Raw genomic sequence first — 14,145 nt, forward strand, 5'->3', positions numbered from 1 at the left:
ATGAATTGCCTCAGTCTTTATCTTCTAGGGACTTGAGGAAGAGGAGCCTGGGGCAATTGAGATGTTCCCATGAATCTTTGGATAGAAGTCTCTACAAGTTTCCTTACCACTACTACCCCTCCACTCTCTCCAACAAACTCAGAACCATGAGGAAAACCCAAAGGCAGAGGCCTGCATGGGAGACCTTCACTCCTAATTGTCTATCTCAAGATTTGACCTGACTGGCTCTGCATAAAACCTCAAACCTTAGTTTGCCTACTTGGGGGGTGAGGTTTTAGGAGGGGTAATGAAAATCTGGCTCATATCAAAATTCATGAAATTAAAAAAACTCATACACTCTTGTCTGTTGAAGCCAAGATGATCTACAAACCTAGATATTTTTATCTATCCCTTCCCCACTCCCAGCCCCATCCTCCTCAGGGCCATCTCACTACATTTCAAGCTAGAAGAATGATTCGTGAAGATGTTTTGCTGTGGGGCAGTCAGAAAGCTCCCAACTCAACATCTGTCTCTCTAGGGAAAAGTGGTATCAGTGCAGAGGTGCTAGTGAGAATCCCTGCCATTCTCTTTCTTTCTCCCACTCTTATTTCACACATTCCCTTTCTGATTCCTTTACTTTTCCCTTTTGACCCCTTCTCCCCTGCCTATAAACTAAGCTAGCTAGAGACCTAGTATACAGCATTGCTCAGTCTCAGATACACCTCTCAGGCAGAAAGGTTGCAGTGCTCTGCCCTCAGGTATTGATTTGGGGGCCCCCTGAGGGATAGCAGCCACTTCCCGGGTAGGACAGTTCAGGTCTGGGCAGAGTAGTGGGAAAGGCTGCTCTGGAAGGAGATCCACGACCAGCCCCAGGGGATGGCTGGGGGGTGAGGTTAGGGGAAGGGGGGGTTGTTCAGAGAATCAAGAGGAGGAACCAGCAGAACAAGTAGGTTTGGTTTAACTCAGCAACTTTCCCTTCTTCTCTCACCCCCCCCTCCCAACTACACACACACCCCAGGGTGGTAGGAGGAGCACGTAGACATTTTGTCTAGGCATCTAATGTCCTTTTTCCTAGGGGGTGCTAGCTTTGGAGGAAGAAAAACCTTTAAGGGATTTCCTCCTCCTGACCCCTCCTCTCCACTCAGTGCATGAAACCCCCAACCTTGAAGGGTGATGGGCAGAGCTGGGGGAGGGGAAGCAGCTGGCATCTCACAACCTTGCAATTAGCAGCCAGCAAGGAGCCAGCCTGGCTTGGGAACAGCAGCTGGTTCTCTGGGCCCAGTTGGCCTCCCTCCCCCATGAGTTTACCACTTCTTCAAACACGTGATCATTTCTCCTCCACATAGTCTCAAGGCCTCTAAACCAGATGGGTAGTTAATTCACCTCAACTATTCAGCAAGGATAGACTAGGGCAAGTTTCAGTACCCCTAAGGGAGCCTGGAGTGGGGCATGGGACCAAGGATAGACAGCACAGATTATCACAAAAAAAGATAGTCTTCTAGGTCAATGTTGGTCTTGGATCAGAAGCAGTATTTTGATATAGGGAGGAGAACACCTTAATTAGGTCCCTGGTAAGGAAGACCTCTGGGCAAGTCATCTTCTAAACTCCCTAATTTAGGCTATTTTGCCTGAGGGTTCTGTGATTCTTACTTTACCTGGGAGATCTTGGGCTTGGCAGACTAAGAGCTTCAAGTTTGGAGGGGAAGCAGGAAGCATAGAGTAACTGGGTTAGAGTTGGAAGGGATTTTCATTCTCAAGTCCAGCCCCCTGATTTTACAGATGAGCAGTTAAATGTCTTGCACAGGTAATGAAATCTAGCCTCAGTGCATCAAGTTTCCAGAAGACTGGATAGGGGGGCAAGCAGAGAAATGGAAACAATTGGAAGGAGGGAAGGATGGAAGGCCTACAGGGGAAGTAGTCCAATGATATGAAAGTCCCTCCTTAAAACTGATAATAATAATAATGGCTAACCTCTATGTAGTACCTACTATGTGCCAGGCACAGCTAAGGGCTTTACAAACGTTTCATTTGACCTCACAACAATCCTGGGAGGTGGGGGCTATTATTATCCCCACTTTATAGTTGAGGAAACTCAGGCAGACAGATGTTAAGTGGCTTACTTGCCCAGGGTCATACAGCTAGGATCTGATGGGGGATTTGAACTTGAATCTTACTCTCCAAGCCCAAAACTCTATCTTCTTTGCCACTTAGCTGCCCTGGTTTGTTTAAAACAAACTGGGTCATTGATCCCTTCATTCCCTCTCATCTGTAGCCCTGAGGATACTCTGCCCTCAGATCTCAAGATGGAGGGAATTGTGGGCTCAATAGTCGACTGTGAGCTCCTTGATAGCAGGGACTGTTGACTTTCTTTGTGTTTAGCACAGTGCCAGGCACATAGTAGTCAGCTGAAGGACTGACTATTAAGTAGTAAAATATTTTGGAAGAATAACTTAGTGAAAAATGTCTTGAAGACTTTCAGAAAGCTGTGACTCCAGTTTGGGGGGAGGAGAAGAGGGGAGGGTAGACAGAGCCCTTCTTTTCTCTTCCTACCCAGAAGCCAATGGAGGTTGGACAAGATGAGCTTTGAAGTGCCTTCCACTTTTAACTTCTGTCACTTCCTCACTCTGGATCTCAGGTTACTCATCCACAATATGTGGTGGGACAGAAGTGATTTCTATGGTCTTCTCTAGTTCTGGATTTCTGTGTATCTCTGTTCTATAGGTCCTTAGGAGCTTAAGAGCTCAGTCCAGGGATTCCAGGGTGACAGAAGAGAAACAATAAGGGGAAATGGAAAGACAAAGTGGACAAACTGTGAAGACATCCTCATCTGGCTGAGTGCTGGCCTGCTACAGAGACAGCCAAAAGGCATCAGGCAAGGACCTGGCACTGGCTTCTCCCTCTGTCCCAACTGGAAAAAGTTGGTCTGTTGTCTGGTTTGGACACTCCTCCTTTCCTCTTTCCCTCTCCCTCCCTTCCCTGGCAAAAGAAGAGCTCTATTATCAAGAGGTGATTGCTACCTTTCCTTGCTGCGCTACCTTTAGGGACTGAATCATGATCGCTTCAGTCTCCCTCCCCTGTTGTAATGGGGCCATTCCCAACTCACACGGAGACAGGAATGTCATGTGTATGTAGGGCAGTTGGGGTGGAGGGAGGGAGTTGGGGGGGGGGGGGCAGTGGGCAGTGGGAGGTTTTCCTGACAGAAGATAGAAGATCCTAGGGCTGGACCAAGGGCAAAACTGTGAAATTAGTCCAACTGTGCAGCTATTGCTGTGGATAGCTTATTGGTCATGGAGTCAGGAGAGCTGAGTGCTGCACAGAACTGGACCACTAGCTCTGAAACTTTTTTTAGGTAAGTCTTTTCCCTTGCTGGGGCTGTTTCCCCATCTGAACAACAAGAGTACTTGGACTAGATTATCCAATTTGATAATCCTTTTTATCTATGTCCCTCCCTACCATCCTCACCTAGCTGTCCTATCAAGGTAGCAAGTGATACAGTAGCATTTAGGGTTAGGATTACTTCTCATAGGAACATTTTCATTTTTATAGGGAATACTCAAAGCCAAGGAAAAGACCCAAAAGAAAGAATTTGTTTCAGAAGAATTTCAGTTGATGGTGATTGATTGTTGGGAGTGGTGGGATATGGGAGAGGGGGCTGGGGAACCCCACCTGAGTGCTATAGAGGCCTGCATCCTTTCTAAGGTCAGGTCAGGTAAGCAAGTACAAAGAGGAGAAGCTGGGGCCCAGCCAGGCCACTCGATCATCCAGTGTCAAGGCTACTTAAAGACTCATGGCTTAAGTCAAAGATGGAAGGGCCCTTAGGGCTCATTTAGTCTAATTCCTTCATTTTACAAAGCCTGGACTGAAACACAGGTCACCTGACTTCTAGATCTTTGGCCATTCCACTTTACTTCTTGGGGAATAAAACTGAGGACTATAGCAGTATATACCAATTCCAAGCTTTTTCTGAACAGCACGAAAATTTCCATCCCCCTGGATCTCACCCTTTTCAGACCTCCCCCACCCTTTCCTCCTCTCTCTCCTAATCTTCTAAGGGAGATGGGAGGTTCCTAGAGATCTTGCCACATGGAAGGAGTGGACAGGGGCAGCCAGGCAAAGGAAGATACAGCCTGTGTAATTACTGCTCTGCAGAGACACTATCTTGCTCGAGGTGCCAGGGAGTCTGGCGGGGAAATACCAGCCCAGCCTGACTAGGTCTGTTGTGTGTCTGAGAATGTCCCGGCAGCTGAATGGGATGGGGGATGGTAGAGGGGACCCCGAGTGTGGTGGAGGAAGGAAGACTGGTTGGAGATTTGGCTTTGAAGGTTGTTGTCACCCTGTGTACAGGACATAGGGCCAAAGGGCAAGACTTTTAGTTTCTCCTTATGGTCAAGTTCCATTTTTTTTTCTTCCAGTCTACCCAGGGCAGGAAACAGTCCCTCTCTCCTAGAGAGGGCCCCTGACCCATCCCTCTGGCTGAACTTTGGGAAGTGGAGGGAACATGGGGGCAGGATCAACGTCCCTGTGTCTCCCCATCACCCCACCCTCCCTCTGGCACCTCCTCTCAAGGAAAATGAGCGTCCAGGAAGAGAGCTGTTGCCTCTTGTTGCCATGGCAACAAGCCCCACATTGCCCATAAAACCGGCTTGCACCATCGTTTTTAAATTTTTTATCATCATTTTAGGCCTGTCTCCAAGAACGGTATTAGAGTGTGGCTTGGTGACATGGAAATTGTCAGGGCCCATGTTTTATTAACAGTCTGGCGGAGAAGAGGGGGAGGGGAGGGTGGGGTGGGGCTGTTAGAACAATAACCTCCCTGCAGGAGATGATTTGGTCTGTTTGCCCTCCTCACTACTGTGGTCAGAGAACTACAGAATCATGTACTGGCATCATTAGAAAAGACCTTAGGAAATCATCTGGACCAATCTCTCATTTTATTAGAGCAACAGAGATGCCCAGAGGGGAAGTGGATGGCCCAAGGTCACAGCAACAGAACCAGGCTTCAGGCCTCCTGCCTCCCAGTTCAGGGTTCCATCCCCCATGTCTCAATGACTCTCCCAGAGCCTAAAGAGTCCCGCACATTCTAGTGCTATGTCTAGGAAGCTGGCCCCCTATGACCTTGAGTGGAGGAGGAAGAGGCAGCGGTGCCTCTTAGAGAAATACTTTCAAGGCCCAGGACTTTCTTGTTGCTTCCACCAGTACCAGCTTTTCCATACAGTCAGACTCAAACTCAGGTGATCTTAATGCAGTTTATTAAAAAAAGTGTGGATTTGTAAAAATGTGCTTGTTGACCCACTCCTCTGTCCTATCAGGCCTCTGGAGCTAGGCTAGGGGTGGTCTTCCCAATGGCTTCCTGCTTTTCACGCAAAAGTCCAAAAGGGTACCCCAATCTGGAGACAGGGAGTCTGAGTTAAATCCCTAAATCCTCTTAACAGCAGCCAGCCATTCCCTTAGTTCATATATTTATAAAAATAAAACAGGTACAAGTACACACATGCATGTATGCATGTATGTATATATAATATATATGTATAATAGAACACATCTCCCACATTTTTAGGGAATTGTATAGGCAGGACCCTGGTCGGTCTCAACTCCCACTTTACTCTTTAATGGCCCAATAAAATATTATTTTATGTTTAGTATGCCCTTGTTGATTTTGCAGAAGGTTGAGGGTAGGGTGAAGGCTAGGGGAGAAAGGACGGGAAGAAGAATAGGAGGAATCGGCTGGGAGACAAGGGGAAGGAAATCTGGCCAAGTCGGTCTACTGAATCACCTTTGCCTGTCCTGAGTAGGGTGCACCCTACCCTCAGCCTGGCAAGGGCCAAATTCCAAGCAGCTTCCTGCTCTGTCCTGGCCTTCACAGTCCAGCCCCAGGGCTGTCGACACCAAAAAGGACGACCTGCAGTTCCCAAAGAGTCCGGCCCAAGTAAAGTTCACTGATGCTGGGTGGCCCTTCCTGCCTCCTTCCCTTGCACTAAGGGACTTGGATCTGTAGGTCCTCCTCCTCATCCAGGTCACTTGTACCATCCCCAGGCTCTTCAGTCCCAAACCGAGAACTCCGGATCTTTCCAAATAGTGGGGCGTTCTGCTGCCGGCGGAGCCTACAAGGTGAGGAGTGGAAAGGAGGAATGAGACGGAGTCAGAGAATACAGGGAGGAAATGCCAAATGCTGCTAGCTCCACCCAAGGCAATAGAAAATTGGTGTATCAAGATAATTACAATAGAAATCCCTGTTAGGCATATGGTACAATGGAAGAGCAGCTCAGGAGTCAGAGGGCCTGGGTTCATCCTGTTTCTGACATCTGCTACTCATGTGACCTTGGGCAAGTCTTCCCTCAATTTTCTTATCTGTAAAAATGAGGGGGAGTGGGCAGTTTGGCTGTCACCTCAGCTCCAGGCCTGACCATTAAGCTCTTCCCAATAGACTCTAGTAGTATGGCATAATGGAAGGAGCACCAGACTGAAAAGAATGAGTCCTACTCCTGGCTCTCAATAACCATGTAACCTTGTGCAAGTTGTTTAGCTTCACTGGGCCTCAGTTTCCTTGTCTGTTTAACGGAAATAATAATTTATTGCCCTATATTCCCCAAGTTGGTCTGAGGATCTCCTAAGAAGTAAAAGCCTTTTTTGAAGCATAGAATGCTCAGTAAACATACTGAGGTAGCTAGGTATTATATAGTTAGAGATAACTAGATGGCAAGGTAGAAAGAACACTAGACCTGGAGTCAGGAAGACCCAAGTTCAAGTCCTGCTTCACACCCTTCTTAGCTATGTAACCTTGGGCAAGTTACTTAACTTCTGTTTGCCTCAGTTACTTCAACTGTAAAATGGGTATAATAACAGCACCTACCTCACCAGGTTGTTGGGGGGACCAAATGAGACAGTATTTATAAAGCTTAGCACAGTGCTTGGCAAATTGTTGCTATTCTTTGGTCACTTCTGACTCTTTCTTTGCCTCATGGACCATATTGTCCATGGGGTTTTCTTGACAAAGATACTGGAGTGGTTTGCCATTTCCTTCCCCAATGTATTAAGGCAAACAGGGTTAAATAACTTTCCCAGGGTCACACAGCTAGTAAGTGTCTGAGACTACATTTGAACTCAGATCTTCCTGACTCCAGGCCTAGCACTCTATCCACTGAGCCACCTAGGTGCCTCCCACCTGGCAAACAGTAGGTGTTTAATAAATGCTTATTCTCGTTCCTTCCTCTTCCCTAATGAATAAAGTACTGGGCTTGGAGTCAGAAAGACCTGAGATCAACTCCTACTTCACATAGTAGCTGTGTGAACTCTGATCAATCATTTAATCTCTGCCAGTCTCAGTTTCTCCATCCATAAAATGGGTATAATAGCCCCTACTTCACAGGACTGTTGTGAGGATTAAATGAGATACCACATGTACTTTGCAAACCTTAGAGTGTTATATAAATGCTAGAGGTTATTAGTAAACATAAAGGATTAGAGTTATTACCCAACTGTCTGGGGTATTATGAAGCCCAGGGACAGGAATGAAGTTAATGTCTCATGCATGTAGCTTAAAATATGGGAGAGGGGTCATATATCTCATATAATTAATGGATCAAAAGCATTGAGCATGAATGTGTGCCTAGCATCCACAAAAGTGGATGCTTCATAAAAGAGCAGAAGTGATCCCAGGTCCTTTGACTTATGCCAGAAGAACATATGCTCCAGCAGGCCCTCCTGAAATGGAAAGACCTTAAGTACAGGCTTCATAATGGACTGTCTGCCCCATTTCCAAGCACCATCTTGATCAGCCAGTCAGCATTTATTAGGTACCCATTGTGTGACAGGCACTGGGCTGGTCAGCAAAAAACAAACAAACAAACAAAAAACCAGTCTCTCTCCTCAGAGAGCTTATATTCTATTGGGGGAAGATAATGTGTATGTATGTTATTGTCATTCAATCATTTTTCAGTTGTGTCTGACTCTTCATGACTCCAGTTGGGAAGTGGCTTGCCATCTTCTTCTCTAGCTCATTTTATAGATGAGGAAACTAAGGCAAGGGGGTTAAGTGACTTGCCAGAGTCATTGCTAGTGTCTGATGCTGGATTTGAACTCAGGTCTTACTGACTCCAGATCTGGTACTAGTTATTCACTGAGCTATCTAGCTGCCTAATATGTATAGATAAGAGATATATAAAAGTAGATACAGGGTAATTTGGGGAGAAAGCACTAGCAGCTGGGAAGATAAGGAAAAGTCTCAGGGTAGAGCTTGAACTGAACTGTGATGAAAGCAGAGATTATGAAAGCCAGAGGTTGAGAAGAAAGTACCTTTTAGGTGAATAACCAATCAAAAGGCACACAGGAACCTAAGTATCATGTTTGCAGAACAGCAAGGCCAATTTGACTGGACTGCAATGTTATGTGGAGGGGAGTGGTGTGTAATAAAGCTAGACAGGTATGTTGGGGCCAGGTTGTTAAGGAATGTGTATATCAGGAAGAATTTACCTTTGATTCTGGAGATCCTAGGGAGCCACTGAAGTCTATTGAGAAGAGGAGTAATGTGCTTTAGGAAAATCACTTTAGCAGTTGCACGATATATAATGAATGGATTGGAGAGGGTGAGGGACTTGAGGCAGGGAAACCTATTAGGAGGGTATTCCAAAAGCCCATAGAAAAGCTGATGAGGGAATGGAGAAAAGGGAAGGTATGGAAGAGGTATTGTGGAGGTGGGAAAAGTAAGATCTGGCAACTGACTGGATAAATGGGATGAGGAAGGACATATGGATAATCCCAAGGTTGTGAACCTGAGTGACATGAAGGATAGTGGTGTCATCCACAGAAAGAGAGGGTTGTGCAGAAAAGAGATGAGTTTCGGAAGAGAGATAATGAATTTAGATTTGGACATGTTGAATTTGAGATGTTTACAGAATATCTGATTCAAAATTCCAGTAGGCAGTTGGTGATGGAGTTCAGGAGAGGCAAGGGCTGGAAAGACAGCTCATAGAGATGACAACTGAACCCATGTGAGTTATGAGGTCATCAGGAGAGACAGAGAGCAGTGAGGCAAGAGGGCCTAGGACCGAGGCTTGGGGAGACACCGACAACTGCAGAGATGAGGTTGATGGCAACTCAGAAAAGGAGACTGAGAAGTAGAGACAGGGAAGAACAGTGTTACAAAAACCCAGAAAGGAGAGAGCATCCAGTAGAAGTGGGTGGTCAGCAGTGTCGAATGCTGCCAAGAGGCCAAGAAGGATGAGGTTGGCAGAAAAGCCCTCCACCCAACTGTGCAAGGAAGAGCTCCCTGGTGACCTCAGAAAGGGCAGCTTCAGTTAAGTGCCGAGGTCAGAAATCAGGAGAGGGCAAAAGGAGAAGAAGCAAAGGCAACAATAGTAGGAAGCTTTTGCTAAGAGTTGGCTGAGAATGAAAGGAGAGATATAGGAAAATAATTTGAGGGGATGGTAGGGCCTAGGAAATGATTTTTAAGGATGGGAGCATTTGTATGTGATTGCAGGCACTAAGGAAGGAACAAAGAGAAAGACTAAAGATTAAAGGATGGGGAATGACGGTGGAGACAAGCTGCTGGAGAAGACAGGTTCATCACCAGGTTGCTGCAGAGTAATGAATTTTTTTGCCACTGAATATTTTTTTTTTTTTAAAGACTGGACCTCCTTGCTAATCCCACTACTGCTTGACACAAGATCTTTCACCTGTTCCATCTCAGAACTGGGATAGTTCACTTCTCCTTAGACAGCCTTGTGGTTCCCGTGATCCTAGGTGGGAGGAGGGGTTCACGATGTTGGTGAATTAGTGCAAGTATCAGATTGAGCTAAGTACTGTAGCCAGTACTGTAGCCAGGAGTTCTCAAGCTCAAGAGATCCTCCATCCTCAGCCTCCCTAGCAGCTGAATTACTAATGTGTATCACCACGGCGGCCACAGCAACTTTTAAAGAGTGCCTACTGAATTGGGGTTTCCCCCCTTAATTTAATCATCCATTTACTCATTTCAACAAGTATGGAATGCATGCCATGTGCATTGTGCTAGGTATTGAGCACCTACAAAATTATAAAGGAACTGCAATTTGTGTCTGAAAAAGGAATACAAACACTGAGGAAATCTACTAATCCTTGAAGGACTGTTGTAGCATGCATCCAGTACTGAGCCGGACTCCATGAAGGCATATAAAGACATTCATGAGAGCAAAATTTCCTTGACGTAAAACTAATAAATATAGAACAACTGTGAGTAATAAACATCATGCTGAGCTGTGTGGCAGATGCAGCCAATGCTGTGGAAACGTAGAGGGAGAGGCCGAAAATGGTTCATGAGTTGGGTCTGCAACAGTGGGATCTGAATTCAGAGAAGAGAGGAGACGGCACTCTAGGAGAGAAGCCCAGTGGGAGCCAAGTCTAAGTCAAGACCCAGAGGTGGGAATAAGCTGTATCTTTCCCAGTTAGTGAGAGGAATCTTGTCTAGGTTAGGGAGAAGACACAATGAAGGCAGGACAAGATGTACTGGCCTCCATTTGCAGAGAGCTGGGAAATCTGGGCAAAGGACTTTGTTACTGTTCAATTGTTTCAGTCATGTCAGATTCTTCATGACTCCATCTGGGATTTTCTTGGCAAAGATACTGGAGTGGTTTGCCATTTCTTTCTCCAGCTCATTTTACAGATGAGGAAACTGAGGCAAACAGGTTAAGTGACTTTGAACTCAAGATTAGTCTTTGGACTCCAAACCCAGCATGACATGAGTTCAGATCTAGCCTCAGACACTCCCAGGCTATGTGATCCTAAACAAGTCACTCAATCTCTTCAGCTATAACATAGGGATAATAATTGCATCCACCTCTCTGGTTTATTGTGAGGATTAAATGAGATAATATTTGTAAAGCACTTAGCATAGCACCTGGCACTGTAGTAAATGCTTGTTTACTTCCTTCCTATTGATTTCCCTTGGTTCAGAGGAACCTTCCAAACCTAAGCCATGATTATTATGTCCTTCTAAATGTTTTCTGTCACATAATGGTTCCAACTCCATACTGGTTCTTAAAAATCCAGCACAATGAGTTTCAATTTTTATGATTTCTGACCAGAGAAGCCATGTAGTATGTCCTCATGTTGTCTTCAACAGCAAATCAACAAACATTTTAAAGTACCTACTGTGTGCACAGCCCTATCCCAGGCATAGGGGAGGGGAAGCCAAGTTTATGTAAAATACAGGCCATGTGCTCATGGAGCTCCTGGTCTAGTGGGTGGAGATTTGGAGCTTGGATGCCTGGGATGATAATAGTTCCCTTAACAGAGAAAAGAGGTCCCTGCCTGGGAGTGTAGAAGATGGGAGACAGCACAATGGACAAGTGCTGGACTTGGGAGACAGGACGATCTGGGTTCAAATCCTGCCTTAGATCCTTACTGACCGTGTGATCCTGGGCAAGTCACTTCGTCTTGTTCAGCCTCAGTTTCCTCAGCTGTAAGCTGGAGGGGATACTAGATGTGGCTGTCAGGATCAAATGAAATAATACATGTAAAGTGCTTTGGGAACCTTAACACACTCTAGAAATGGGAGCTAATATTCTATTCCTGCTGGAGCAAAGACAGCACTGAGGAGAGGCAGCTGCTTCTGCCTGGCTCACCCCCCACCCCCTGCGGCCCCTTGTCCTCGCCGGCTCTGAGCAGGCGTGTGGAAAGGACTTGATGGAAAAGACTGAAATTGCTTTATAGCTTTTCTAATCCATAGTACTTAGCAGCAGCACATTACAGGCTGGAGATGTTATTTAGGGAGCGGCAGGAGGGAAGTGAGCGGAGGTGGACAAAGAATAAAGCTGTCCTCTGGAGGGCAAGGCCTTGGGCCTGGGAGGACAAGAAATTCCCCATGGACCTTAGAGCTCATCCTTTCTTATGTCTAGGAGTGGGGAATCGAGGGGCGGGGGTGGCACTGGACACAATGGTCTCTGTGCTGAGTTACAGAGCGCAGGTGGTTTGATGGGGAAGAGATGGAAATAGACTTTCCAGTGTTTTCATTTTACGTCTTCTTCCCAATCTCTTTCTCTTTCTCTCCCTGTATGTATGTGTACACAGACATACATACATACTAAAGAGGGGCAGCATCTCTTAGGCTTCGGTCTGTCTGTCCCTGTCTCTTTCTCCCTGAGTGTGTACATACACAAACACACATACACTGAACAGGGCAGCTTCTCTTGGGCCTCTCCCAGTCCCCCTCTTTTCTCTCTCCTTCTTCTCTCTGTCTCTCTTCTCTTTCTTCCTCTCCTCTCTTTCCCTTTCTCCCCCTCTCTTTCCCCCTTTTTGTCCATCCTCTCTCCCCCTCTCCCTCTCTCCCCACCCTTCTCCCTCCTCTCTCTCTTACTCCCCTTCACTCTCTCCCCACCTCTTTCTCCCTCCTCTCTCTTCTTTCTCCTCTCCTTCTATTCCCCTCTTTTTCTCTTCTTCACTCTCTCCCTCTCTCTCTCAATGGCTGGGAGGCACTGGAGGCATAGCTCAGATTCTTCAATATCATCTGGCCCAGGCCATCATTTGACTTGCCCAAGGTAGCACAGCCAAGTTGTGCAAACCCAAGACTTGCGCCCGTCAATCTACAGAACCTTCCATTACACCCCCCCTGCCAAACCTATTCTTCCCTTGAACTCACTGCAGAAATGGATCTGGTTCTCAGAGCCTGTCCTAGATCAGAAGCTCTGCAACTCATTTGTTAGGAGACAACAACAACACCGAGCATTTATGTGCACTTTAAGGTTTGCAAAGTTCTTTACAAATATTATTTCATTTTATCCTCACCACAACAACCTTGAGAGGTAGGTGCTATTAGTAGCCCCACTTTACAGTTGAGGAAATTGGTAGGAAAACCCTAACATGGGCCCTTATCTCAACCCAGCTTGATATGGGTTAAGGCGGGGTGGGGAATCTGTGTCACTGAGGTCACATGTGGCCCTCTAGGTCCTCAAGTATAGCCCTTTGGCTGAATCCAAACTTCACAGAACAAACTCCCTCAAAAAAAAAAAGGATTTATTCTCTAAAACTTGGACTCAATCAAAAGGCCGCACCCAAGGACCTAGAAGTCCATGTGTGGTGTCAAAGCTGCAGGTTCCCCACCCCTGGCGTAGGCTACCTTGGGGCTTATGTGGGCTGAAGAGGTAGTCTTTTCTCCAGTAATCCCTGTGCCTGGGCCTGGGCCAGAGTATCTTTCCTTCTTTCAACCAGGATGAGTGAGGAAGGAGGAAATAACTCAGGGAATAAGCCATTTACCTACTAATAGGCCTCTAGGAACTTCTACTGCCCTCAATCAGATCTAGACTCTTCAATTTGGTGTTCAAGGTCTACACAGTCCACTGAGCCTTATTTTCTACGATTCCCCAACATTTAATTCCTCAGCATATGAGTCATTTGATTGAAAAGAATCACTTAATCCAAACCACCTAATTTATAAGATGTGGTTCAGAGGGGTTAAGTTCAAGGTCACGCAGGTAGTAAGGTTGGAAGAAAAAAAATCGAGATCTAGCTCTTTTAATTCCAAATATGGAGTGGGGGAGTCTCTTTGCACAGTGCCACCTATCCAGTGGTCCCCTCCATTCCAGCCAGTCCAGTTTCATTATCTGCTGAACATATCTTACATGTGCCCAATTCTTCCCCTTTATTCAGAACATTCTCTCACCTTGGGCACTGTTTGCCCATCCTCTCTGCCTATCCTCCCCCCCACACCCCATTTCACTGACACCAGCCTCTACTTTTTCTGAACACTCCCACAGCATTTGGGGTCTATGCCAACATCTTGGGCATGCTAACCAGATAGTAGTTGGTATTGTTACTTAACTTCATCCCCAGTTTATGTCCTAGACCAAGGATGGGGAACCTGCAGCCTCAAGGCCACATGTGGCCCTCTAGGTCCTCAGGTGCAGCTCTTTGACTGAATTCAAACTTCAAAGAACAAAGGATTCAAAGGGCCATAGGTTCTCCACTCCTGTCCTAGACACATTCTTGAATAGATAATCCTCTGCCCACAGTATGGCTGTGGTCCTCCATAAGGATTAGGAGCCCCCAAATCAGCAGATATGGGTCTTTTTTTGGACTCCCTGGAGGTGGAAGGTGACCTCTGGAGATTTCAAGGGCATAGAGAGGAGATGGGGCAGTAAACAGAGGTGTCAGAGGCTCTGTGTCAGTGCTTCATTTTCCTGTTGTCAATGGAAAAGCTCT

At 46.3% G+C, this 14,145-nt stretch overlaps 1 protein-coding gene across 1 annotated transcript in view; it reads right to left on the minus strand.

Moving 5' to 3' along the window:
* Positions 1-5,211: 5,211 nt before the first annotated feature.
* The window catches only part of CCDC102A (coiled-coil domain containing 102A), a 43,938-nt gene continuing 35,004 nt past the window's right edge, over positions 5,212-14,145 (minus strand). The window contains exon 9 of the mRNA XM_072632341.1: positions 5,212-6,080. Within this exon, the coding sequence (XP_072488442.1) occupies positions 5,954-6,080 (127 nt within the window). The 3' untranslated portion in view covers positions 5,212-5,953. The remainder of the gene's footprint in view (positions 6,081-14,145) is intronic.

The sequence above is a fragment of the Notamacropus eugenii genome, chromosome 1, assembly GCF_028372415.1.
Source record: "Notamacropus eugenii isolate mMacEug1 chromosome 1, mMacEug1.pri_v2, whole genome shotgun sequence".
Classification (NCBI taxonomy): domain Eukaryota; kingdom Metazoa; phylum Chordata; class Mammalia; order Diprotodontia; family Macropodidae; genus Notamacropus; species Notamacropus eugenii.